The 27,701-nt window shown below is 39.1% G+C and overlaps 1 protein-coding gene across 2 annotated transcripts in view; it reads right to left on the bottom strand.

Moving 5' to 3' along the window:
* WDR7 (WD repeat domain 7) overlaps positions 1-27,701 on the bottom strand; it is a 447,173-nt gene that overhangs the window by 125,287 nt on the left and 294,185 nt on the right. For both annotated transcript variants that reach the window (XM_029059993.1, XM_029059994.1), the window contains one exon: positions 14,306-14,492. In XM_029059993.1, coding sequence (XP_028915826.1) covers positions 14,306-14,492 — 187 coding nt within the window. The remainder of the gene's footprint in view (positions 1-14,305; positions 14,493-27,701) is intronic.

The following is a 27,701-nucleotide window of genomic DNA, read 5'->3' as shown; positions in this document are numbered from 1 at the left end:
GAATGCTCAGAACAGTGCCTGGTACATAGTAAGCACTTAAATACAAATACCATTATCAGTTTCATTAGCCTTCAGAATAGTGGTTGGTGGGTGGGAGCGTGGGAAAAGGCAAAGAGAGCAAAATAGGAGGAGAAAATGGAAGGAGGAAGTTTGGCTCAGTAGACAGTACGGTCAGATTTTAATGAGTTTGTTGATTTACAGCGATAACAACACTCTTGCAAACTGAAGTAGCAGAGGCTTAATCCAGGCCACATTTCGTCTGTAACACTTAGCACCTCACTGTAGGTAGACCTCAAATTGAGGACACTTTTCGTCGCATTAGCTGCTGTGTTGAGAGGAATCCTAGGTGAGGATTTAGTGTAATCAGCTCCCCTAATAGGAGCCACAGAAACAAGAAGGAGAGCACCTTAAAGGGGTAGAGGTGGGGGAAGAAGGGGAACGAAGGTTTGAAAGTGGGGGAGGGCTTTTGAAATGGTCTCGCGTTTTTTGAAGTTTGAACATCAGTAAACAAAGTTGAACATTGCTTTACAATGAAAATCAACTTCGGCCGCAAGAAAACAAGAGCAGCCACCAGAGGCTGAATGACCTGACAAACAAAAATAACGTGCTGATTGCCAGGTGGAATTTCTGGGTACTTGCGGTAATGGTGCCATTTCTGTTTGTCAAGTCATTTCAGCACCGTTGTTGCTATTGTCTGGGCTGCTGAAGCTGATTTCCAATGTACAGCAAATGCTCATCTTTGTTTACTGCTATCAGACCTTCAAAGAACGCAAGGCTATGCTCCGAGAGCCCAGGAGAGTTCGGCGATATAAAAATAATGGAGGATTACTGTAATTCAGAGTTATATGTGGATTTCAGTCCAAAGACCCTTCTAAAATTAATTTTTAAATTATATGAATTGTCACTTATTTACATTAATTACAAGGAATGCTAAGTGCTCAACAAACGTGGTGCATTAGTGAAGTCCTCACTCTTACGACAAGAATGCATATATGCAAATACGTGAATATATTTCTAGAGGAAAATAATGGCAAATCAAATTATTTAGGACTGGAATCTGTTTTGCCTGTATTAGATTTCTGACCTTTGGAAATCTCTTATTTTTGTAATGACGCAGGCAGAATTTCCCAAATTTACTGCAGGGCCACGCTATTCTAGCCCATTCTAGGCTGGGGAGGGCTTCATGGGGGACAGGTGAACTGTAGAAGCAGCGTGGCTCAGTGGAAAGAGCCTGGGCCTGGGAGTCAGAGGTCATGGGTTCTAATCCCGGCTCCGCTGCTTGCCAACCGTGTGACTTTGGGCAAGTCACTTCACTTCTCTGTGCCTCAGTTACCTCATCTGTAAAATGGGGATTAAAACTGTGACCCCCACATGGGGCAACCTGATCACTTTATATCCCCCAGTGCTTAGAACAGTGCTTTGCACATAGTAAGTACTTAACAAATACCACCATTATTAAGGGGGTGACGTGTCAGAGCAATTTAAAGAGAGAGTGAAGAGGAGGAAGAGGAGGAGGAGGACGATCTGTAATTCACTTCTATATCTGTTTTTCACTGTGGACTGTAAGCTTCTTGTGGGCTGGGATTGTGTCTAACAACTCTAGTGGCTTTTATTTTCCCAAGCAATTTGTACACTGTTCTTCACACAGTAAGTGCTCAATAAAGAGAAGCAGCATGGCCTAGTGGATAGAACATAGGTCTAGGAGTCAGAACGAGGTGGGTTCTAATCCCAGCTTTGCCTCTTGTCTGTTGTGTGACCTTGAGCAAGTCACTTCACTTCTCTGGGCCTCAGTTCCCTCATCTGTAAAATGGGGATTAAGACTGTGAGTCTCATATGGGACAGGGACTGTGTCCAACCCTCATTTGCTTGTATTCATCCCAGTGTTTAGTACAGTACCTGACACATAGAAGCACTTAACAAGTACTACAATTATTATTGCTACTACTACTACTAATAAATTCCTTTGAATGATTGATTGATAAACACTGGCCATCCCCACCCACCTCCCACCAACCTGAGTGAATTAGAGGAAGTGGAAGCCGGGCAGAGGCAGAAGGCGACTCAGTGTATCGCTCCCACCAACACAGTCACCACCACTTCCATCCCCGTCTCTCCTTTTCAAATCCCATCTTTGTTGGCCATCCCCTTGCTTTGTTCTTGGAATGCTGACTTGTTCATTCCAAGCGCTTAGTACAGTGCTCTGCACATAGTAAGCGCTCAATAAATACTACTGAGTGAATGAATGAATGTTCTAAACAACAAAAGCCTCTGGCTTGGAGGAAGCACCCACACCTTCTCCCCGACCCCGCCCAGCCCGGAGCCCGGGTCTACATATCTCCTGTTCCATCTTGAGTCCCAGAACAAGGAGCTGCTGGAGGATGGGATGGTGGCTAGGCTGCTGAGCTGAAGAGGAGTGGCAGCTCGCTGCTTGCCCTCTCTAACACCAACTTCTGCCCAAGCTAAGCTAAGCTCCCCGGAGGTCACTTGGTGGCGGGTGCAGAGTTACGGAGTTTAATATGAGTCTCACCAGCTGGTCTCATGGGAACAACAGCCACCCACCGTACAGTGCTCTGTACACGGTAAGCACTCAAAGACTGTCGACTGATTGATTGACTGATGGACCCCTCCCTTGGAAATGGCTGCTCTCTGACACTTTAGATCTGATCAGTTCTATCAGCTGACACCGTCCCAGGCCTCTACCTAGAACTCTTTCCCCATAATTCCTGTCAGACCACCACTAAAATCACTAAAACTAAACTAGAAATGAAAATCACTGCTCCTCCAGGAATCTTCTCTGTCTAACCTCTCATCTCTCCATCCTATTACCCCTTCCCTCTGCATCACTATGCACTTGAGTGTGCACCCATAAGCACATAAGTACTCAATCCTTCTACCCAGCACTTACAAGCATATCCTTACACTTATCCTTTTCATTTTCTATAATGTCCACTTCCCCAACTACGGATCATATCTTTTTACCCTCTTTTGCTCTCCCAAGTGCTTAGTGCAATTATTAATAATGATAATAATAATAATAGTATCTGTTGAGCATTTTCCATGTGCAAACCACCGTACTAAGCGTTGGAGATAAGATAATCAGTTCAAAGTCTCTATCTCACATGGGGCTCACAATCTAAGTGGGACATAGAATAGACGTTGAATCTCCACTTTAGGGAACTGAGGCACAGAAAAGAAACTGGTTCAAGGTCACATATCAGGCCGGTGGCGGAGGCAGGATTAGAACCCAAGTCCTCCAACTCCTAGGCCAGTGCTCTTTCTGCTAGGCCATACTGCTCTGCACATAGAAAGTGTTCTATAAATACCAATGGTTGATTGATCAATTGATATGTGGCTCTTTAGTTCACGAGGCTTGGCCATTTCTGATCTAAAATCTGACTTAAATGCTCTTGTATGTCTTAAATTTACCAGTAATAAAGCCAATGCAAATCCACGAGACAGAAAAAGAAAAGTCCAACTTCTTTCTCTAGTTTCTTCCATTACTTGAATTTTTGACTAAGTCAGCTAAGTTTATTACTATATGAGTCATGTAGTAATATATGTATATGACCATCTAGGCATAAATTGATTATAGAAAATATAAGTTTTTCCATTTTCCATAGGAAAGTAGTTTAAAAGAGCTATAACAAAATTTTTTGCTCTGAAATTAAGATACTATAGGATTTTTAAAAAATACTGTACTAAGTGCTAGGTTGGGTGCTAGCAAATTAGGCTGGATACAGTCCCTTGTCCCATGTGGGGTTCACAATCTCAATCCCCATTTTACAGATGAGGTAACTGAGGCACAGAGGAGTTAAGTGACTTATCCAAGGTCACATAGTAGACAAGTAGCAGAGCTGTGATTAGAGCCTTCTGACTCCGAGGCCCGTGTTCTACCCACTATGCCAGGCTGCTTCTTCTTTTTCAAGCACAGTAACTGTAAGCTCAATGTGGACAGAGAACGTGTCCATTTTATTGCACTCTCTGTATACGGTAATCACTTTGTAAACCCAAGTGATTGATAAATAAAATCTTTCATCCAGTCACTATGTATCCAGTTGTGTAACCACATTACACGCATTAAGCAACCTATTGAAAGTCACTTCACCAGCAGCACATTAGTTTACGTTAAAGAAGGTATCGTACTTCTTTTCACCTCAATATGATTCCGGAATTTACACGGAAACAGAGCTATATCTGAAAGTTTCTTTCAGTTTGGAATTGGTGATTTCCAGATTTGGGCAAACATTCCAGGGAGAACACACTGTTCACTGTGTCCCAGTGCTGGGCATCAAAGGCAATGGCAGAAAGTGAAGATCAAAGACAGTAGCCTCTAACAGAGATGAAAAGCAGTAGACTGTGATATTGGAAGAGGTAGGTGGAGCAGTTTGGGAAAGAAAACCCAGCAGTTGACCCTACAGTGAACTCCGTTAGAAAAAGTTATGAATCATTTATTTATATTAATGTCTGTCACCCCCTTTACACTGTAGGCTTGTTGTGGACAGGCAAGATGCCTTCCAACTCTGTTGCACTGTACTCTCCCAAGTGCTTAGTACAGTGCTTTGCACATACTAAGAACATTAACTGAAAACTTCTTGGTTTCCATTGGGTAGGTAAATGAAACATGACATTTATGCCATAAATATCTTAACCTCTTGATTCAAGTCTTTATAGTAGCTGGGGACAGAACTACTTGTTTGGCTTCCACAGGCAAGTCGATAACCTGCTTTAATAATTCTGCTCCTTACATTGCCACCTTCCTGGATTGAGTCTGGTGGTCACTGGCTTCGGGATCCAACATCCCATACCCTCCATCTAGTCTGGGGTAGCAAAAGGCTGGCTTTGTTGGGACAGCAGGCTCACCCGGCATTCAGATGTGGAAGATGCAGGGACAGAATAGTTCAACCAGATTAGAGGCCACAAAAGCTCCACTGGGTTGTGTGGCTGACGGGTTTCCTTTTATGCTATTTGTTAGGAATTACTATGTGCCAGGCACTGTATTTATTAAGTGCTGGGGTAGATAGAAGATCAAGTTAGACACAGTCCATGTCCCACATGGTACTCACAGTATTAATCCCCACTTTACAGATGGAATAACTGAGGCACAGAGAAGTTAACTATGAGCCCGCTGTTGCATAGGGATTGTCCCTAATGGTTGTCAAATTGTACTTTTCAAGCACTTAGTACAGTTCTCTGCACACAATAAGCGCTCACTAAATAACAACTGAATGCATGAATGAATGAAGTGACTTGCCCAAGGTCACACAGCAGACAAGTGGCAGTGACGGGATTAGATCCCAAATCCTTCTGCCTATCCACTAATAATAATAATGTTAATAATGTTGGTATTTGTTAAGCGCTTACTATGTGCCGAGCACTGTTCTAAGCGCTGGGGTAGACATAGGGGAATCAGGTTGTCCCACGTGGGGCTCACAATCTTAATCCTCATTTTACAGATGAGGGAACTGAGGCACAGAGAAGTTAAGTGACTTGGCCATAGTCACACAGCCAACAAGTGGCAGAGCTGGGATTCGAACTCATGAGACCTGACTCCAAAGCCCATGCTCTTTCCACTGAGCCACGCTGCTTCTCCTAAGCTTCTACTAAGCCATGCTCCTTCAGCTGTTGGCTGGCAAAAGCATGAGCTTTACCCTCCATGGGGCGGGAGCATGGGCCTGCGAGTCAGAGGACTGGAGTTGGCTTCCTAGCTTCTCTGGGCCTCAGTTTCCTTGTCTGTAAAATGGGGATTTAAACCTGTTCTCCCTCTTGCTTAGATTTTGAGCCCTTTATGGGAGAGTGACCACATCCAAATTATCTTGTGTCTACTGCAGCACTTACTATAATGCTTGGCATATAATGTGCGCTTAACAGATACCACAACAATTATTATTCCTGGGAGTGGAGACCATAAAGAGCAGCCTTTCCACATGTGAAGTTTGCTCACCTTCTAAATGTGGCTCTGATTTCAATTAACTAAAATTATCTAATTATTTTTACAAAGTATGAGAGTCCTAATAATAACAAAGATGGCATTTGTAAAGCGCTTACTATGTAATAATAATAATAATAATGTTGGTATTTGTTAAGCGCTTACTATGTGCCGAGCACTGTCCTAAGCGCTGGGGTAGACATAGGGGAATCAGGTTGTCCCCACGTGGGGCTCACAGTCTTAATCCCCATTTTACAGATGAGGGAACTGAGGCACAGAGAAGTTAAGTGACTTGCCCACAGTCACACAGCCGACAAGTGGCAGAGCTGGGATTCGAACTCATGAGCCCTGACTCCAAAGCCCGTGCTCTTTCCACTGAGCCATGCTGCTTCTTACATGCTCAAACTGCCACTTGTCAGGTATGTGCAATCACTGTTCTAAGCTCTGGGGTAGATACAAGGTAATAAGGTTGTCCCATGTGGGGCTCACAGTCTTAATCCCTATTTTACAGATGAGGTAACTGAGGCACAGAGAAGTTAAGTGACTTGCCCAAAGTTACACAGCTGACAAGCAGCAGAGCTAGGATTTGAACCCATAACCTCTGACTCCCAAGCCCGGGCTCTTTCCACTGAGCCATGCCGCTTCTTACATGCTCAAACTGCCACTTGTCAGGCGTGTGACTGTGGGCAAGTCACTTAACTTCTCTGTGCCCGTTCCCTCATCTGTAAAATGGGGATTAAGACTGTGAGCCTCATGTGGGACAACCTGATTACCCTGTACCTACCCCAGCGCTTAGAACAGTGCTCTGCACATAGTAAGCACTTAACAAATACCAACATTATTATTAACAATCCTTTTTTCATTCAGTTGTATTTACTGAGCGCTTTCTTTGCAGAGCACTGTACTAAGTGCTTGAGAAGTACAATTCAGCAACAAATAGAGACAATCCCAGCCCAAAATGGACTTGTGGTCTTTTTGAAAGACCAGCTCATCATAGGCCGTATTTAGACATATTTTTCAGGTCACAGTAACAGCAGACAAAAAGTTCTAGTTCTCTTACAAAAACTACTCTAAATATTTGGAAATAGAAAGACATTTCAGAATGAAATGATGGTTCCTCCCAGGATTACTGTCAAAGATTTACTTATTTATTTTAAAGCACAGAGTAGGGACTACACACACTTGTCCCTGGAGACTGCTATAACTGTGAAAGTATGCCATTTTCTCACAAGTCTGCTCCATGAAAATATCAACACGAAATTTTAACTGAAAATTCTGGCAGCTTCTTTAATGGCTATAATAAAATTGCCTCCAAAGTTAAACAAGCTTTAAAATTATGGACTTTTCAAAGTACTTATTCTCCATTTCTTTTTTTTAAGCAATAACTTTACAACTAATTGTTTAAATATCCTGCTCCCTATTGACATAGTTTACCTTTTTATTTTATTTGGCATTTCTAAAGGACTGAATTTTTTAAATAGCCCAAAGCATCCTGAGCATAAGAAAATGGCACAAGGAATAAAAGATAATTATTTGCTGTCTAAACATGTTCAACCTAAATGGAAAAGCTTTATGGAATCTTTTTTGCATCTTGTGAATTGCACATCCAAATGTTCTCCATCCGGAAAGGATTTACAAAAAAGGAAACCAACTAACTTCTCCACTGCAGTAGCAGCAGCAGGAATTGGGCCCTTTTGTTAGGAGAACCAAGAAAAAAAAGTCCGGATTTAAGTTGATCTCCAGGATGAAATTGAGTTCTTATCTATTAAGAAACGAAGGTTCAGGAAAAATTCTAAGCTCGAGGCTAGCATGGATATCCTTAATAAAAGAGTCTCCCCGTCATTCATTACAATCTCCTACCCTTAAATTCATTATTTTAACTTAAACTGTTTAGTCGCTAAAGTATAAGTCCCATAATTTCCTACCACCATCAGTCTTTCTCAACATTGGTTTAAAATTTGATGACAAACTTAAAAACACATCAGTGGCACTCCTAATGCAAAGAGCAAACTCATTCCCCAAAATCAAAGCTTGGTTAATATGAGAAAAGTATTATAGTAATCTTGATAAGAAGGAAGGGGAAAAGAAGATGAGAGGCGACTGAGGGTAGGGGGCATTGTAGCAAAGGGGAGAAGAGCAGGAGGAGGAGAAAAAAGAAGCTTAAATAGGCTAGGGGAATGAGGCAGCAGGCCTGAACTAAGGGTATTTTTGCTGGCCTAAAGATGAATAGGGGGGGAAAAAAGGAAACATTGCTTGTGTTTTCCCTTTGTCAATAAATGTGAAGTGAAATTTTAAAAAGCACACGCCTGACATGAAAGCTCCTTCATAAAGCATGCTTAACATCCCGGACAGAAGCAAGGCAGCTGTGCACTGTTATTGTGTACACGGTAAATCAGGCACAAAAAGGGGCAGCTCAGCAGGGCATCAGGAGGGTAAGATGCACACTTAACCCCCTGCAAAATTGTTGCTCTGTTTCTTTCCACCTTGGTTCCTCTGCAGTCAGTACTGTACTTGTCATGGATGTAACAGGCCATTTTCAATCTAAATCTTGTTATGGATTAATAAGCAAACACTTTCTTGCTTATTATGCAATTTATCGTGACGGAAATTACATTGGGTTCCTCAAGGCTTCCTGCTGATACATTCATTTACTCATGTGCTCTCGTGTATAGAGAACCGTACTAATCTGGAGGACAAAAAAAGGATGGAAGAGCCAGACTAAAATTACCTCTGGAAAAACAATATTCACTTATATTTGAGGACATTCTACATTTAAGTCCAATATAAATGCAACTTTATATAAATACAAACTAAAAACTGATTACAAGGATGAAAGATTGAAACATAATCATTACCATGAAATGAAGCTCATTCCTAAATATTTCTCACATAAAATTGGCCAAGCTACTTAATTTTGGAACTTTAAGATAGAAAATATCATTGGAATCTAATTTTCTACCAAGACTATACCAGGAAAAGGCTTATGCTACCCAAGATTACCTCCTTTTCTTTCACATAGAGAGGAAGCATCCACACAGAGTTCATCACTGCCCAGATATTTTAAAGGTTAGCACTGATAAGAGACAGGAAGACTCCCTGGAGCAGATCAAAGTGACATTAAATATCAGTAACTGATGATAGTGTCAGCAAAATCATGCAGAGGAGTTTCATAGTTGGAAAACATTTTTGGTTTTGATAACTTGGAAAGGAAAACGATGAAACATACCAACGAGTTTTAAAGCTTTAAATGAATTCCTATTTTCTACAGAGTTACCATAAAAACTCAACACAGCAAAATCTTCCCAATCAAATTTCAGCATGAGTGAAATCCTGGGAGCCAGAGGATTGGGCGTCTAATCCCAACTATGCCAGTTGCCTGCTGGGTGACTTTAGGAAAGTCACTTAACTTCTCTGTGCCTCAGTTTGTACAGCTATAAAATGGGGATTCAAGTCTTGTTTTCACTGGGAGCCCCATGTGAAAGATGGGCTGTGTCTGATCTCATTAATTTCTATTTACCTCAGTGCTTAGAACAATGCATGGCACATGAGTGCTTCAAATAGTATTATTATTATTTTAGGTTTAAATGTTACTTAGCCTAATAATTCGACACTTTATAAAGGATTTAAATCTGACTGCAAAAATTAAGAAAAAAGGCAATGACAAAGCACAGTGAAATATGTGTAAAGAAATATTCAAGGAAAGTGTGAACCTGGACATTTATGGATTTGGCAATCAAATATTTTTCTAAATCATACTACAGTTCTATTCAAATTGAACAGTAGCCTCATAACAAATTTTATCTTTAGCATCTATCCATTTTAGGCAGTAAAAAGTTTAAGAGTAGCAATAAAAGATACATAAGACTTCATAATATACATAATCTTCTATTACCTGGACATATTCCCTTCCTCCCCCATTAGTGTTCCAGTTCCATGCTATAAAAACATTTATTTGGGGTTTTTTTTGAGACCTTATATTTCCAAATGAAAGACTAATAAAATTGAGAAATTAACCTTAGGTAAGGAAAAACATCCTGATGGACTATTGGAATGGAATCCCAAAAGAGTTTCTGCAATTGCTTTGGGAAATTTATGTGAAACAATCTCTCAGGGATGAATTATGAACAGATGACAGAACATGCAGGGGGATGAATTGGATGACATTTTCAAGTTACATATCCTACCTCTGAATAGAAGAATTTAATTATTGAATAAAGCAATACGGAATTAATCAAATTCACTTAAAGCGTAAATAATATATAATGGAGATTAAATTTCAATTCACATTTGAAAACACATATTAGGATTGAAAGACAAATAGAAATAATTCTATTTCTAAGGCTTTAGTCAGTTGGTAAATCATTAACATAAATACTATTTAAAGCTAATTATATTTTAGGTAAAGTCATTTGTCCTGATTTTTCTTTGAAGTGTCAATTGATTCCTTTATTACTTACCCATATTAATGCATATTGGCATATTGGGAACAGAATGCTGGGAAAATCATCTGAATTTTGAAGACATCAGCAAAATTGGCTCAGCAATTCTCTCTACACCTTTGACCCCAAATAGTGACTACTGGAGTTATTAGTTTATACACAGTGTCCCACTGAAAGGTGTGCAATACTGACATCTATCTGTGTTATCACTGTTGTCAAATAATATATTTAGTAGCTATTACGCATGCAGCTGTTGTGAATATTTGAAGATGATGCCACTGAGGATGATATTTACCTCTACAAACTGGTTCAAATTGTTGATCCAGGAATTATCTCTCCCAGCCTCATAATTTCAACTAAATTGTCCCATACTGTGAGAAGGTGTTTGTCGTTTGCAGTGCCTGGAACTGCTTCATTTTCACCCCAGTGTCAAGATTTTATCAAAGATTTTGTTGGCCAAGGCAGTTCTATCTTGATTGTTCTGAATTGGTTGACTTGCTACTGTTGCCTCCCAACATTCACCTGTAACATCCCATTATCTGAAGATAATATGGTACGCTCATATATCATAAATTAAATGAAGGCAATAGCTACGTTAAATTCAGGCAGAGTTAAAACCAAAACCAGCAATCATGCTTTTGGTTCTGTGCAGAGAAATACATCAATCAATAAGTCCTAATTTGGTTTATCATGAATGATACTTCCCTATTTCTCACCACGCTAAGGATACTTTTGTTTCACAAACGGCTTCCCAAACATGGCCCAATTCTTACCTAAGCCATGTTAGGTGGAGTTGGTAAAAAATATGTAAGCTTTATAACTACCTAGAACATATGAAACCATCTTAAAAAACTCTTTTGTAATCACAAAATTAATTTTGTAATTGCTTAGAACAGTGCTCTGCATGTAGTAAGTGCTTGACAAATACCAACATTACATTTTAGTTACTTCAGAGAATATGAAAATGCTAGATGACTATGCTAAACTGTTAGCTGTTAAACTATTTGCCACACATTTGAATAATGAAATAGAAAGAAGCCAAAGAAAGGTAGTCTGCCAAATATTTGGAGGGGAAATATTTATTTGGAAAAATAATGCAGATTAGGCTTGGAACCAGAAAGTTCCAGCAAATCATCTAGGAAAGGAAAAGAAGCTGAGAGGGCAAAGAGACCACAGATCTCGGGGACATGGCCAGGAAGAGAAGGTGAAGTTGGCCAGAGAGTATTCCGACAGAAAGGTAGCTGGGAAAAGCCAAGGTGGAGGGGATCAGGATCCAGTCGTCCAGCCATCAGGACAGTCCCAGTGGGAACCACGGTAAAGTTTAACTCTTCGGAACAATGGAGAGTGGGGGATATGGGGAGGAAGGACCAAGAAGGTAGTTTCAGTGACTGAAGTTCAAACAAAAATATGTTGAAGGGTTGGGAAGCTAGGAACAGGGCAGCTGAAGGAGATGAGAGAAGGATTTACTTTTACCTACAGGGCTAAGACACCATGCCAGGCTGGTTCTAGGACAGAGGCAAACTGTATGTACGCTATGAGAAAATCGCAGCCATTCACGATAAAGCAATGTTTTCGAATATCAAAACTTGGCTGAATCATGTATACCTGCATGGGGACTGTGGAATTTATTACCTATCTTGGAAGGGAAGGAAATGTTGCAATCAGCACAGTATAAAAGTCTACCAGTTCCAGGTACCTTTTCCTCACATTTGTACACTTGATGATGAGTTTCTTTCATTTAAAAGGGGGAAAAGACCAGATATGTATTTCTTGATTATTCTCTATCCTATCCATTCCCTCCAAACTCTTCACTGCCTGCCTTCTGGCTACTTCTCCATTTATCAGCATTCTCCAGATCCTGAGCAGTGAAAAGTTATGAAGATGAAACTAAATCTCTCAATTCTGCTACTTGTTAGTAGCTCTAGTGAAAGTTTTTTTTTGTGTCTGTTTTATGGTATTTCAGGGCTTTCAGGTGTCAAACTGTTCTAAGTGCTGGATAGATACAAGTTAATCAGGCTGGGTACAGTCTCTGTTCCACATGGGGCTGATAATCTAAGTAGGAGGGACAACAAGCATTAACTCCCCATTTTGCAATTGAGGAAACTGATACATAAAGAAGTTTGACTTGTCCAAGGTCACACAACAGGCAAGTGGTGAAGCCAGGATAAGAGTACAAGTCCTTTGACTCCCAGGCCCATGCTTTATCCACAAGGCCATGCTGCTTCAGTCAATTGGGTGAAATGCATTTATTCATGTATCTCAGGTTCAACCTTAGCCCAGCTAATCATGAATTGACTGACTTGTCTCCACAGACTGATTCTTGACAACTTAGACGAGTAAATTCATAGGTTTGGTTGCAACTGCTTGTGGAGCTGGATCTAAATATCACAGAAATATAGCAAAATGCTGTGAATAATTGTGATTTTTTAAATTCATATGAAACATGGGATAAACACCCAGAAATTTTGAAATGAAAAGTGAACTACTGTATTATTAATTTGGATCAGGAAAGTTTAAGAATAAACAGAAATATTCCAAATGTATCCCATATGTTTTGTTGGCCTCAAAGCTCAAGTTATGAAAAACTATGAAAACCAGAAAAAGGAAATGCTAGAAAATATAGTGCCAGGGTTCGAGCATGCCAGTTTAAAGATTATTTAACAATTTTGTAAATGATCCAGCAGCAATCAATCAATCAGTATTATTTGAACACTTACTTTGTGCAGAGCACTATGGCAAGCACTCAAGAACAGAATGGAGTTAGTAGACATAATCACCCTTGAGGAGTTTGCTAAAACATATTCCTAGAACAATAATTGCCAAACTATCAGTCATGGATACCATGCTGAAGTACTAGAATGTAACTGGCCAAAGAAAGTCTGGATTTCATTTTGGGAAGAATGTTTATATTTTGTGTAGCGTCTAGATGGACAAGGATGAATTAGCCACTTGTTCTGGTTCCATCTCAGACCTCTCGATTCTCAAATCTCTCATATCCTCTCTTTGCCCTCTCCTACCAAATCCTAATACATACACACAGTCCCTCTGCCTTTGGCTGTGAAAAAGCAGACAACTGCTTGTAATTCCAACCAGTGTACTGTCCTGGCACAGCTCATTCTAAGAGCTCTGACATTTAACTATGATGCCTCTCGCTTGTGTTGTCTTTTTTTTCATTGTTCAAAAGTAGTACCTGTGACAGGCTAAAATCAGTGAAGTCAGTGCTGTTCAGTCAGAGGGTGAAGTCCACGGCAGAAATGCCAAGAGGGTAAACACAAGACTGTGGGCTAAAACTGGAGATCTAGAAATTATGTTTTTCTTTTCCCCAGCTGAGAGAGTAGAGCTTTTTAATCCTTTGGCAAAAAAGAGTATTACATTCTAGTACCAATTACTGCTAAAAATGCAGAAATCAAACTATAATCGCAATTTAGGCACTTAAACATTGTTGATTATCGATGCATTAATAAAAGAACTCATCAACATGTAACCCTTCACATTTACCATTCAAAATTAAATGTGGTCAAACTTCATATTAAAAGATTATGATGGTATTGGTGTTCCAGTTGGTTTGATTAAGCAATCTTATGCATAAGCCCTCAGAAGCCACCATCTTGAGGTAATATTGTTAAATATGAATTTAAACTTCAAATTATAATGTTGGCTTTCTACAGGATTATATGCATTTTTATTGTGCTCCATTTCAGAAATGTTATTCTTCACTGAGAATTGTTCAAATTCCATGACAGATACCTAACCAGTAATGGAGATACAACACAAGTCACAGATCAAGCCAAAATGGAAGAATTCACTGATTACCCTTTGTGTTTTCTCCTCTCAATTAAAGAGCTTATACTCTGTAATTTTTTTGTTCCATGGAGTAACTGTAAGGAAATACACAGATGAAACAGAAAATATGAAAATAATAAGTAAAAGAGAGACATACTTTGCAAGTTGTTTCTCAGCATCGGCACAGAGCTCTAGAAGTCCCATTAAGACAGCAGAAACATCCATATAAGGTTCCCACACGGTAAAGCCTCTTCCAATCAGATCAATAGCTGTTCTACGAATGGTGCTGTGTGGAGGAAGTTTGGGACTGGGTGGTTGCAGTAGAAGAAATGTCAACGCCTTACCTATGGTTTAAATAAAATAAAAAAAGGGAAGAAAAAAGCAAACAGGTGAGTCATTTGTTTCTTGATGTCTAAAATGACTAAAAAAAAACAACACACCAGACTGTAAGCTCTTTGAAGGCAAGATTTATGCATTTTACTACTTTTTAATGCTCCCAAATGCTTCATAGATAGCTTTTCCCACAGTAGGCACCCCATAAATATAGCACCCCATAAATATACTATGTACTTATATATTACATCGCAGATAAACTTTGATGAATTTTGGTCCTAAAGGGATATAAGAAACAACCTAACCTGTAGAAGCTTTTAACTTATGGCTACATAAACCTTATAAACCTAAGCATATTCCTTCTTGATTTTTTTAATTTAATGATTTAGTTTAAAAAGCAGTAGTGGCATTTATTGAGCCTCATGAGGGACAACCTGATTACTCTGTATCTACCCCAGCGCTCAGAACAGTGCTCTGCACATAGTAAGCACTTAACAAATACCAACATTATTATTATTATTATTGAGTGCCCAGGAGATAAAATCACTATACTAAGTGTTTGGCAACAAACAACAGGGGCAAAAGACACATGTCTTTTCCACAAGGAGTTTACACTCTTATGGGGTAGAAAGAAATAAAAATATTTACAGAGTGATGAGAATTTTAAAAACAAGAATATACAACAGAATATACACAATAACACAGGTACTGAACTTGGGTATAAGTAAATATGTAATTTAGAAACTTTGGCATAATGGACAGAACATAGGGGTCTGGGAATCAGAAAGTCTATAAAGTCATGGGTTCTAAGGTCATGGGTGCTGTGTGACCTTGGGCAGGTGACTTCACTTCTCTGGGCCTCACTTATCTGATCTATAAAATGGGAATTGAGAATGTGAGGCCCATGCGGGGCAGGGACTGTGTCTAACCCGATCCACTTGTATCCACCCCAGCATTTGGTACAGTGCCTGACACATAGTAAGCACTTAACAAAAACCAATATTATTATTATTACTAATCATTGGGATGATAAGATTCAGGGTATAGGGAATTAATTGAAGAAAGGCTAATGAGAGATGGTGGATTTTACTAAAGCATTGAACAGGGAAATTTCTGACCTCTAGGACTGAGAGAGAGGAGTTCCAGGCCAGGGAAGCAGCATGAGAAAGGTGAATGTAGACTATAAGATCCTTGTGGATGGGGATTCTATCTACCATATCTATTATACCGTACTTTCTCAAGCATGTAGTACAGTGCTCTGTACTCAGTAAGCACTCACCAAATACCACTGATGGATGGATTGGGGGGAGAGTTGAGTGTGACATTCGGTTAGCCAGTTAGCTTGGAAGGAATGAAGTAGTCAAGCTGGGGTATAGTGGGTGAAGAGAGTAGTTGTAGTAGTTCATTCACTCATTCATTCAATAGTATTTATTGAGCACTTACTATATGCAGAGCACTGTACTAAGCGCTTGGAATGTATAATTCGGCAACAGATAGAGACAATCCCTGCCCAAAGATGGGCTCACAGTCTAAACGGGGGAGATAGCAAAGCAAAACAGAACAAAACAAAAACAAGACAACATCGTCAAGAGAAATAGAATCAAGGAGATATGCACCTCATTAACAAAATAAATAGGGTAATAAATCATATATTCAAATGAGCACAGTGCTGAGGGGAAGGGGAAGGGAAAGGGGAAGAGCAGAAGGTTGTGGGGAGGGAAGGGTAGTCGTAGTTCTCAGGGAGTACCTGCTAGATTCAATGCACGGTGCTACCACTCTCAATCAATCGACCCAATAATGGCATTTATGGAGCACTTACTATATACAGAATACTGTACTAAAAAATTTGGGAGAGTACAATAGAATAGGCAGATGTGATCCCTGCTTTGAAGGGGTCTACATCCTAATGGGGGAGAGAAGTATCTAAGTATTTACAAACAAGCAATGTACTTGAATAATTAAACATCTATGTATGATTACTCTATATACACATACGCACACATATATATATATACATATCTACATATCTACATATCTACATATATATATATATATATATATATATATATATATATATATATATATATATATAGTGGACAAATTGGTGAATAATAAATCCATAGGAAGCAGCATGGCCTAGTAGAAAGAGCATTAGCCTGGGAATCAGAGGACCCGGTTTTTAATCCTGGCTCTACTACTTGTCTGCTGTGTGATCTTGGGCAAATAGCTTAATTTCTCTGGTCCTAATATAAGAATTCAATATTTGTTTTCCCTTCTAGACTGGGAGCCCCTTGTGGGATGGAGACTGTATCTGATGTGATTAACTTGTATCTATCCCAGTGCTTAGAGCAGTGCTTGACACATAAGAAGGGTTGAACAAATACCACAAACATCATCACCATTATTAACATCCATTGATCTGAAATATTTATTGATGGCCCTGAAGGTAATAGAATATGACCTCCTGACTCACTAGTTGGTAACTTCCAATAGGTCTTTCCATTTTTGATGTGTGGGCTCAAGAAAAATTTTAAATTTACCAAACAAATAACTTTGGACGTTCTGGATGTTTTCTTCGGTGTGGACAGAAAAAAGGGTGGTATGGGTTGAGCCAGATGTACAACTGTCGAGAGGAATATATAATTAACTTTACAGTACCAGAGTCTTACATGTAAAAGTTGACTCTATTGCTTTCCCAGAGATGGTGAGAAGAACAGCTAATAAAAATAGTTGTCCAATGTCCAAATACTAATATACAGTGGTCAGTGCCTGGGTGGGCACCAGAAATTAGCTCAAAGGAGAAATGGAAGTCGAGACTGGAACAAAATAGGAATAGGACTAGAGAACCTATACCCTGTAGGACTGTTTCTTATTACTATCTCCATTTTCCACAGATCTCCCTCTCTGTTACAATTCCCTTTTAGTTCAGGCCAACCAAGGACAAAAAGCTGGAGAAGGAAAGGATAAAAAATGGCTCATGATTTTTTTGGGGGGCACCTGATTAAGAAATTATCCCGGCTATATTTAGGTTTTTTTCTTAAGCTTTTATATTTTCAAAAATGCTTATGCTGTGTTCAGCAACTCCCCCTCCATGATAAAGGTATTCTGAAGTATTTCGCTAAATACAACTTTAGCAATTGGTACTACCTTACAAACAACATATTTTAATTCCATTATTTTTAATACCCATTGCCTACTCTAGTCCGTCAGTTTGATATTTCAAAATGCCAAGAAATTTCCCACTTTCCCGTTAATTCTCTATTCCTAGAAAGTGGTACGAACTAGAGAGAAAACACTGCCACTGCTCTCTGAGGACACCTCTCAGAAACCAGCAGCGGTGGCTTTCAATCTAAGTGAATAGGGCTGCCTAGGGACATATCTTTGGTAAGTAATATTGCAAAGGTGAAGTAAAGTTTCCTAAGTACAATGTTTTATAGTATTTCAATCATTATTTTTCTTAAATGTACTCCACTACTGCTGTATTCATTACAGGCAGCACCATTCAGGCAATATTGGGGATGTGGCCAGTTCCCTCAGCCTCTGTGGTGGGAGCTGCTGAGGCAGCTTGCTCACTACTCTGACAATTTTTTCCAAAGAGCAAAGATAAACAAGTGGGTAAGTGAGAGATTTCTTCATATTTTCAATCATCTTTCTGACAAACTGGGACAGATCGTATGGAGAATATGACTACTTGGCCCAGATATGTTGGAAGTGCTTTTACAGTGAATGACAGGACAGGGAAAACCAGCACTAGTCTCAAAGATCTTTTGCCCTCAAATGGACTGCATCTCTGCTTGTTGCTAAAATTAACGTGATTTACACTCCACAAACGGTGTGCACAGTTCAGTAGGAAATGTAGTCTATCCTTTTTTCAAGATCACTCCAACGTGCAAAATTTTCTTTCAGTTCAAACAACTAACTGGACCTATGAATCATCAGAATATGACTGAAAGTCACAAATATCTCTTTGAAAGAGATGGAACAACTTTCACAATGATGGACCCTACTGAAAGATGGTGGGGGAACCCTACAAAAGAAGGGAAATAGCCAACAGGAGGACATAAGTTCTGGATCAATCAATCAATGGCATTTATTGAGTGCTTACGGTGTGCACAGCACCGTACCAAATACTTGGAGGAATACAACAGAGTTGGTAGGCATATTCCCTGCCCACAAGAAGCTTGTAATCTAGAGGGGGAGAGAGACGTTAAAATAAATTATGGATGGGTACCTAAGTGCTGTAGGGCTGATGATGGGATGGAGATGAAGTGTTAAAAGGGTACAGATCCAAGTTCATAATGATGCAGAATAATAATAATAACTATAACTATGGTATTTGTTAAGTGCTTATTATGTGCCAGGCACTTCACTGTTGGGGGGGGGGGGGGCCGGGAGGCGAGGAAGTGCATGGAGGGTGCACACAGTGTGCTGCTGGAGGCCTGGAATCCTGATCCATGCCCATCCTGCAGTGTCCATCCTAGGGGACACTGCAAGGTAAATCACAGGATTCACTACTTGGCAAGTAAACTTTACTGCAACCCATCTGAGAAACTGTTGCTTGAATTCCAGTAATTCTAATAATAATAATAATAGTACTTAGGTGCTTACTATGTGCCAAGTGTTTTTCTAAGCAGTAGGGTAACTACACATCAATCAGGTTGTACACAATCCCTGTCCCACATGTGGCTCACATTCTTAATCCCCATTTTACAGATGAGGTAATTGAAGCCCAGAGTAGTTAAATTAAGGCCCAAGGTCACACAGCAGACATGTGGAGCTAGATGAGAACTGCCACTGGGAGGGAAGTCTCTCAGACTCCTACCCAAGGAAACCTGAATGCTGATATTAATAAAGTAATCCCTGAATATGTGAATGAAGGAAAAGGACCACACCCTCCATAGTGAAGTCTAAAGTATAGGGAGAAAAAGGTCACATTGAAAATAATGACATATTAAATAGGGCAATACAATGAAATTCCTTGGGGTTACCGATTATCGGCACTTTAAAACCCAAGGAATTTGTGATGATTTGTCTTATTACAATGAATGCCAAATGAATTAATGATTGGACACTTATTTCAAAGTGTTACCTAATGATCAAAACCCTCTTCCACTTACTAGCATGTCTGTCACAGAACAGACATGGCCCAGGAACATTCAACATTCTTTTAGGTTTCAAAAAATTAGTCTATTCAAATAAAAATAATTCTAAGACAGGGTCAAATTACATGAAATTAGTTGCCTTGCTCTGCATTTACACAGGTCAAAAGGTATTTCAATTCTTCTTTTATATCCGTGGCATTTGACTGAAGTTATAGAAAAAGTAAGGCACCATTTATTTTAGGAAAATGATTTCAGAGATATCAATAAGCTTGTGATCTTGTTCAAGCTCTTGTCATCTCCTATACATATGCTATTACTTAAACATAAACCTAAGTACATATCCCCTTTTCCTTCTTCCTCCTATGTGTAATTTCTTTTGTCACCCCATTTAGATTGCAAGCTCACTGAGGGAAGGGAATGTGCTATGTGCTGCCAAATTGTACTTTCCAAGCGCTTAGTACAGTGCTCTGCACACAGTAAGCACTCAATAAATCTAATTGAATGAATGAATGGATGCTCAGTACATACATCTGGTGTACGGATTGGTCTGCCTGGGCAACGAGGCAAAACAAGGATCAACTGTGAAAAGATACCATTTCTTCTCTCTGTTTGTTTACTTCAAAAACTTTGTCTTTTAAAAATCAAAAAGGACGCCACAACTGGTGTACTCCACGTGTGTGCACGTGCGTGTGTGTTGTCTGTGCAAAAAGGTCAATGTAGGACCCACACACTCTTTACCCTCAAAGATTAAACTTTGTCTTTGCAGCTTCTGGAGTTGCTTCTGCAAATTATGGGTTTGAATGGTTTTCCTCCTCCAGGGGGTACACCTTAGCCCTTTCCACTATGTTCCTTAATGAAAGAAAAAGCCTGGATCTGGGGTTTTGCAAGATACTTTTCTCACTTCCTCCATCTCCTCTCCTCAGTTTAAACACTGCTTGAAGTTGCATTGTGCTATTCTTCTCTAAGGAGTTCAGAGCACTGAATAATCTGTTACCGAATAATTAACAGTCTGAGGTTAATGAAGGTGGGAAATTACATCATTTCCAAATTGCCAAACAGAAATAGAGAGGGGTGACTGTGTGGGCTAATTTACCTACAGTTTACTGGGAGATAATTACAAGGCTGGACCTAGAAACCAAATCTATTTATGTCCAAACACTTGATGGAGACAGGTAAAAAGCAACATATCCCCTTGTCTAGGGAATGTTTTAATGATGCCTATTGCTGCCCTCAGTTGTTATTCTTAGCTTCTAAGGATCATTTCTGTCTTGTCTGGATTAAAATTCAACCGACAGGTTTATTCACTTTCCAAATTCACTTAAGTCTGGGACAGTGTGACACACAAGGGTTAAACATTTCGCAAATTAGTGAGGGAAACTCAGGAGCCCTGACTCCAACATCATTTTATCTTCTAAACAATGCTATAAGCAAACGTATTTAAGGAGAATTCTTTTAAGGAACCACAACTTTAGAACTTGAAATTCCATCAGCAAGTAAAGGCCAAATTTACCACTAAGATTGAATGGGAAATCTCTGAAGAAGAATATTTTATTTCTTAAGGAAAACATCTTTTTCCTAGACTTAAAATTTGGTCATGGAATAAACAATTCCATTCAGTAAGACTCAAGCATAAATTGAGCACAATTTGTCCCAGAGGGTCTATCTTCTGCAAAATAAGTTTGCGAAGATAGGATGCTTGCAACTCCTACATAATAAGCCTTCATATGTGTGAATTGAAAATTTCAGCCCTGTAATTGTTTTCCTTGTTTTCATGGCTAACAAAACATACATAGGTTATCAGGCTAAATCATATATTGTTGCTTATTTTACTTCCATATAAAGAACAAGAATATGAGACAAAACCCTCCATGATAAAGTCACCCAAATGAGGAGATAAAAATGAAAAAAAATCCTCCACCAACTGAGGCATTTTTGAAGAGATTTGAAATCTGGCTGGAATTCAAAAGACAATCGGCAGAAATTCTTGGAAAAGCTGAAAGGCACTTTTGTGAAGATGCCCGACCAAGGATTCCCAAACCCAATAACTGTCAGAAAATAATACTTTTCTTGGAAGGATATACTTGTAAAGAAATGCAAAATGGAAAACTATGATTAAAACCACACCGGAAAAACAGGACCTTAGTGATTAGTCGTTAGAAGTGTATCTCGTGGCTTACTTGGGTAAAGAGAACGACTCTTGTCCTGACTGCCTCTAAGGGAATTCTATATATAACCTTTACTTTACCCATAATAACCTCATTACTGCTGTGAGATACAGTGAATCTGTCCGTTTGCTTCTGGAGAAATGTAGTTTCACTTTTCTTTTCCTTTTTACCCAGCCCACATCTAGCACAAGTTCTGACTGGATGTTTTGAAATCATACAACTCCCACAGAAGCTTGATTGGCTGTGGCATACCATTAACTCCATAATAATAATAATAATAATGATAATCCATGGCTTAGAGCAGTGCTATGCACACAGGGAGTGCTCCATAAATATGACTGAATGAATTTGTTAAGCACTTACTCTGTGCCAGGCACTGTACTAAGTTCTGGAGTAGATCTAGGATAATCAGGTCAGGCAGAGGCCCTCACCCAAATGGAGCTCGACAACTAATAATAATGTTGGTATTTGTTAAGTGCTTACTCTGTGCCGAGCACTGTTCTAAGCGCTTTGGTAGATATAGGGTAGTCAGGTTGTCCCACATGACGGTTGTTCTCTAGCAGAGTAAAATGTGTAGGTTAGGAGTTTAGAGTCTGACTTTACCACTGAGTGGCAAAAGGCTTACTTTGAGAAAGGCCATTACTGCTTATTTATCAATCCATCACTTGTCTTTACTGAGTGCTTACTGTGTGCAGGGCACTGTACTAAGTGCTTGGAAGAGTATAGAGTTGGTAGACTGGTTCCCTGTCCACAAGGACCTTATAGTCTAGACTGCCCTGAACTAAATGGTTTTCAAAATAAAATGGCTGGAAATAGCTAACTGAACTATCCAATGTAAGTAGCTTCCTTCACTTTTCAAAGGAAGAATTGAGCCCAATTAATTTTTGCTTCTGAAATTGCTACTTGACAGTTATAATTTAGTAAATCGTTAATAAAAAGTAAATGAAGTTCAAATAGCAACATTCTTTGAAAAAGGCCATTAGTATTAACTTCTAATATGGCAGGAACTGAGTAGAAGAAAATATTTCATTAAAACTTCATAATTCCCTCTTCTTTCATTTAAATAATTCACACTTTGCTAATTAAGTTGCTTAGCCATCATTTTCAGACAGATTGCAATGCAATTTTAAGGGGTTTTATCTGAAGTAATTATTTAAATTATTCTGAAGAACTACAGTGCTTTTCTCTAGTGGCTTTAATGAAATGAACTACACAAGTAACATGTCTTTGAAGACATTTGGTCAAAAGCTAGCAACAGTTTGTCACTACCAAAAATATCAGGCTATGAACTGCCCCTTTTAGGTTATCCAACACTGACATCCTAGTTGGTAATATTAATTAACAGGCAAATGCCTATCTCTTCAAGAAATGTATCGTAGGACATGTCTCTCCTTTACATTTTTGTTGTTGAATTTAGCTAAAATGACAAAAGATGAGCAAACAAAAAGTCACTCTGCTGCCGTTTCTCAGTCTGGACATCTTTGTTTAAGCTTTGACTTGGCTTAAATGAACGAATTAATATTGACAAAAACATCAACTAAGCTAATGAGTTGTTAGTTAAGGCAATAAACATGTCACATTAGAGTCAGCGCAGTAAAGAGGTAATTAGCCCTGGAAAAGCTCTGCTGATTGGAGCTGTTGAAATCCTTTGCTCTTAACCTTTGAGTCCATTATCTAATGCAGGACAAGCAGTGGCTATGCTAATGTGAATTCGCCAATACACATCAGCTTTGCTATAGTAGCCAAAGACTGCATTAACAGTTCTGTGATGATGAGGGTGCCTTTATATTTACCAAATGTCTATTAACAAATCTACAGAAAGCTATAGATAATATATAACCGTGATTTAGCTTGGTGAACACGCCAAAAATCCATTAGAAAAGAATACTGTTCTATGTTTGAGCTCAACTAAAGGAAGCATGCTTCATTACAAAATATTAAGTGATAAACAAGCCATCTGATCCTATATGGTCTCTCTTTTTTTTTTTTTTTGGAAATTTATCTAAAAGTCTTATCTAGTAATAAGAGTAATGAGAAGTAGCTTAGTGGAAACAGCACGGGCTTGAGAGTATGAGGATGTGGGTTCTAAACCCAGCTCCACCACCCACCTGCTTGGGCAAGTCACGTCACTTCTCTGTACCTCAGTTTCCTCAACAGCAAAATGGGGATTCAATACCTGTTGTCCCTTCTACTTAGATTGTGAGCCCTATGAGGGGCATGGGCAAGGGCAGGAACTGTATATGACCTGGATTACTTGTACCTACACTCGTGCTTATTAACAGTGCTTGACACTCTAAGTGCTTAATACCATTGAAAAACAAAATAAAACAAAAAAACCAGAGTTGCTAAACAACTTCCCTATCCACACGGAGCTAACGGTCTAGAGGGGGAGATAAACACTGATATGAATATATTATGGATATGGACATAAATGCTGTGGGGCTGCGAGTGGGGTGACTATCATGTGCTTAAAGGCTACAGATCCAAGTGCTTAGGCAAAGCAGAAGGGAGAGGGAGTAGGGGAAAAGAGGTCTTAATCAGGGAAGGGCTCTTCAATGAGATGTGATTTTAATAAGGCTTTGCAGGTGAGAAGGGTGGATTACGGAGGGAGAGGGCATTCCAGGCTAGAGGGAGGATGTAGGAAAGGGGTAGGTGGTGAGAAGGACAAGACTGAGGTAGAGTGAGTAGGCTGGCACTAGAGTAATGAAGTGTGCGACTGGATTGCAATAATAAAATCAGTAAGATACGGTCGGAAAGGGAAAGCTGATTGAGTGCTTTGAAGCCGATAGTAAGGATTTTGTTTGATGCAGAAGTGAATGGGCAACTATCGGAGGCTTTAGAGGAATTGGAAGAAATGGACATAACGTTATTTTAGAAAAATGAACCGGGCAGCAGGGTGAAGTCATTCAGTCACTAGTAGTCATTGAGCATTTACTAGTATTCATGGAGCAGAGCACTATAGTAAGCACTATAGGATGGTATAGTATAACAATATAACAGACACATTTCCTGCCCACAGTGAGCTTACAGTCTAGAGGGTGGGCTGGAGTGGGAGGAGACAAGAAGCAGGGATGTAAGCAAGGAGGCTACTGCATGGTCAAGTTATCGGATCTGTGTAGTACCCGTTCTGATGAAGTGGAAAGGTGGATTTTAGGGATGCTGTGAAGGTAGAGGGACAGGATTTGGTAATACTGAATATGTGGGCTCAATGAAAGTTATGAATTGAGGATAATGCCAAGGTTAAGGGCATATGAGATAGGGAGGATAGCGATGATATGGAAAGACAGAGGAAGGCAGGGTTTGGGTGTGAGATGAGTTATATTTTGGCATATTGAGTTTGAAGTGCTAGTGGGACATCCAGGGAGAATGTCCTGAAGGTAGGAGGAAATGTAAGGTTCCAGAAAAGGTGAGAAATAAGGGCTCAAGATGAAAGTTTGGGAATCATCTGTGTAGAGGTGGTAGTTGAAGCCCTGGGAGCAAATGAGTTCTACTAGGGAGTGCATGTAGATGCAGACTAGAAGAGGATCCAGAACTGAGCTCTGAAGGAGACCCATAGTTAGAGGGTGGGAGGCAGAGAAGGAGCCTGCGAAGAGACTGACAATGAAGAGTCAAAACAGACAGAAGGATAACCAGGAGAGGACAGTGCTGGTGAAGTCAAGATTTCCAGGAGAAGGAGAGGGGGTGGTTCACATTGCTGAAGGCAGCTGAGAGGGCAAGGAGGATTAGGAGGGAATGCAGGTTGTCAGATTTGGCACGAAGAAGGCCACTAGTGACCTTCCAGACAGCACTATCGGTGAAGTGAAATGGTGGAAATGGAGAGAATTTAAGAAGTGGAGGTAGTGGGTATAGACACTTGCTAAAGGAGTTTGGAGACGAATGGTAGGAGGGAGATGGGGTGATAACTCGAGGGAGCCATGGACTCAAGGGAGGTTTTTTGGGTTTTTTTAGGAAAGGGGATACATAAACATGTTTGAAAACAGTGGGGAAGAATCACTGGAATCAAATTTCTATGCCTTTAAGCTTGTATGTGCTAGTATCCATTTAACACTGTCATACAGTTCTTGGCACATAGTAAGCACTAAGTAAATACCATAATTACTATTATTATACGTTATTTTGTTTGTCTTTTGTGTCAACGTTCTCCAGTAGTAGTCACCTTTTATGGATTATCCTATTAATTTTCTTTAGTTTACTTTAGGATAGTACAAGTTTTACTTCAGGATCTAAATAATGTTCAAGGAAAAACGAGAATGAGGCAGCCAAATAGTACAGATAGTGCAAGGACCAAAAGCTGAAGCAATTAATTACACTTAATTAAATCAAGGCCATGACTGTTACCTGCACTAAATGGGGGTGCTATCATAAATATAAAGGGAAAGCCATACCGTATTTAGGAATAACATTTGATGAGCGATGCCCATTTAACTTATTTCAACTATATTTAAATTCTTTATTGAATTTCATTACCCAAAAAGTACATTAAACCTCTATGATGATTTTACTATAATATACACTTGGGAAATCTACGGGCAAAGAGAGCAAAGTATAGCATTAAAAATTTAATCCTATGCAGACAAAATATATTCTGAGTATGCTCTCCTTATTTTACAAGCAAAATGAAAACTTGTTAGGTATTAAAGAGAATGAAATATTTAACAGCTCCATACTCCCTCACCTTGTGTTTGTTCAACAGTTATGCACCCTATTCAAAAAGTGACTTTAAATTGATTCAGCCCCAAATTTTAAAAATTAAATACTTTTGGGTGCAGAGAAGCACAACCAGCATTTACTTGCCACACTGCCATATGCGAATGCATGTGGGTATTTTCTAGGAGGAGTGACAATGGTATATTTACTATGTAGTTAATCAATAAATTCTATCTTTTTCAATCTTAGAAATTTCAAAAGGGAAGAGAAGCAATTAGCCGCTTCCTGCCATACTGGACAAACCACAGACAAAATAAGGTTTAGTTTTCTTCTTTTCTATTCTTTTCCAATTCAAATTCAACTGTTTTCATCAGATATTGTCCAAAATGTGTGAACCTAAATAAGGGCTTATTTAAAACAATGAAGTTTTCACTTCCCAGCAATATAAATGTGCTTGAAGAAAGCCTAAAGACTAAAAAAGACTAAGTTGCCTAAAATAAATGGATTGTGGAAACAGTGAATGGGAATATTATCTACTAATTTCAATAGAAATCAGCTAAAAATCAGCAGACATGGTATATATTCCAATTGCTAAGCTATATTTCACTATACATAAATTGACGGCAATTAGAATTAACAAGAATTGGTTTAAAATGTTTCCTTTTATAAGGTATTCTAGAGGGTTAGTCTATAAGACAATAAAATGATCAAAACTTAAATTATAAGTATTTTAAGATTAATAAAACCATGAAAGAATAAAAATGTCAGGATAAGTTTCACAGGTCTATCTGTTGCCGAAGTGTACAATCCAAGTGCTTAGTACAGTGCTCTGCCCATAGTAAGCACTCAACTGTATATATTTTCATTACCCTATTTATTTTGTTAATGAGATGTACATCACCTTGATTCTATTTATTTGCTTTGTTTTAATGAGATGTTCATCCCCTTGATTCTATTTATTGCTATTGTTTTTGTCTGTCCGTCTCCCCCGATTAGACTGTAAGCCCGTCAAAGGGCAGGGACTGTCTCTATCTCTTACCGATTTGTACATTCCAAGGGCTTAGTACAGTGCTCTGCACATAATAAGTGCTTAATAAATACTACTGAATGAATGAATACTATTGAATGAATGAATGAAATGAAGGTTCCTAGTTGCATGATGCCTTTCCATGAAGACAATACATTTACCTTTGCTTTTTTCAATTGCCTTCATGTCTACATTTTTACAATTTCGTAGCAATAATTACGATAATTGAACAATACTTAACAATAATTGAACATCTAATAATTCTAAAACAATATGAAA

The sequence above is a fragment of the Ornithorhynchus anatinus genome, chromosome 3 (genome assembly GCF_004115215.2).
Source record: "Ornithorhynchus anatinus isolate Pmale09 chromosome 3, mOrnAna1.pri.v4, whole genome shotgun sequence".
In the NCBI taxonomy this organism is placed as follows: Eukaryota; Metazoa; Chordata; class Mammalia; order Monotremata; family Ornithorhynchidae; genus Ornithorhynchus; species Ornithorhynchus anatinus.
Note: the sequence above shows the minus strand (reverse complement) of the source record. Positions and strands in the feature narration are given on the sequence as shown.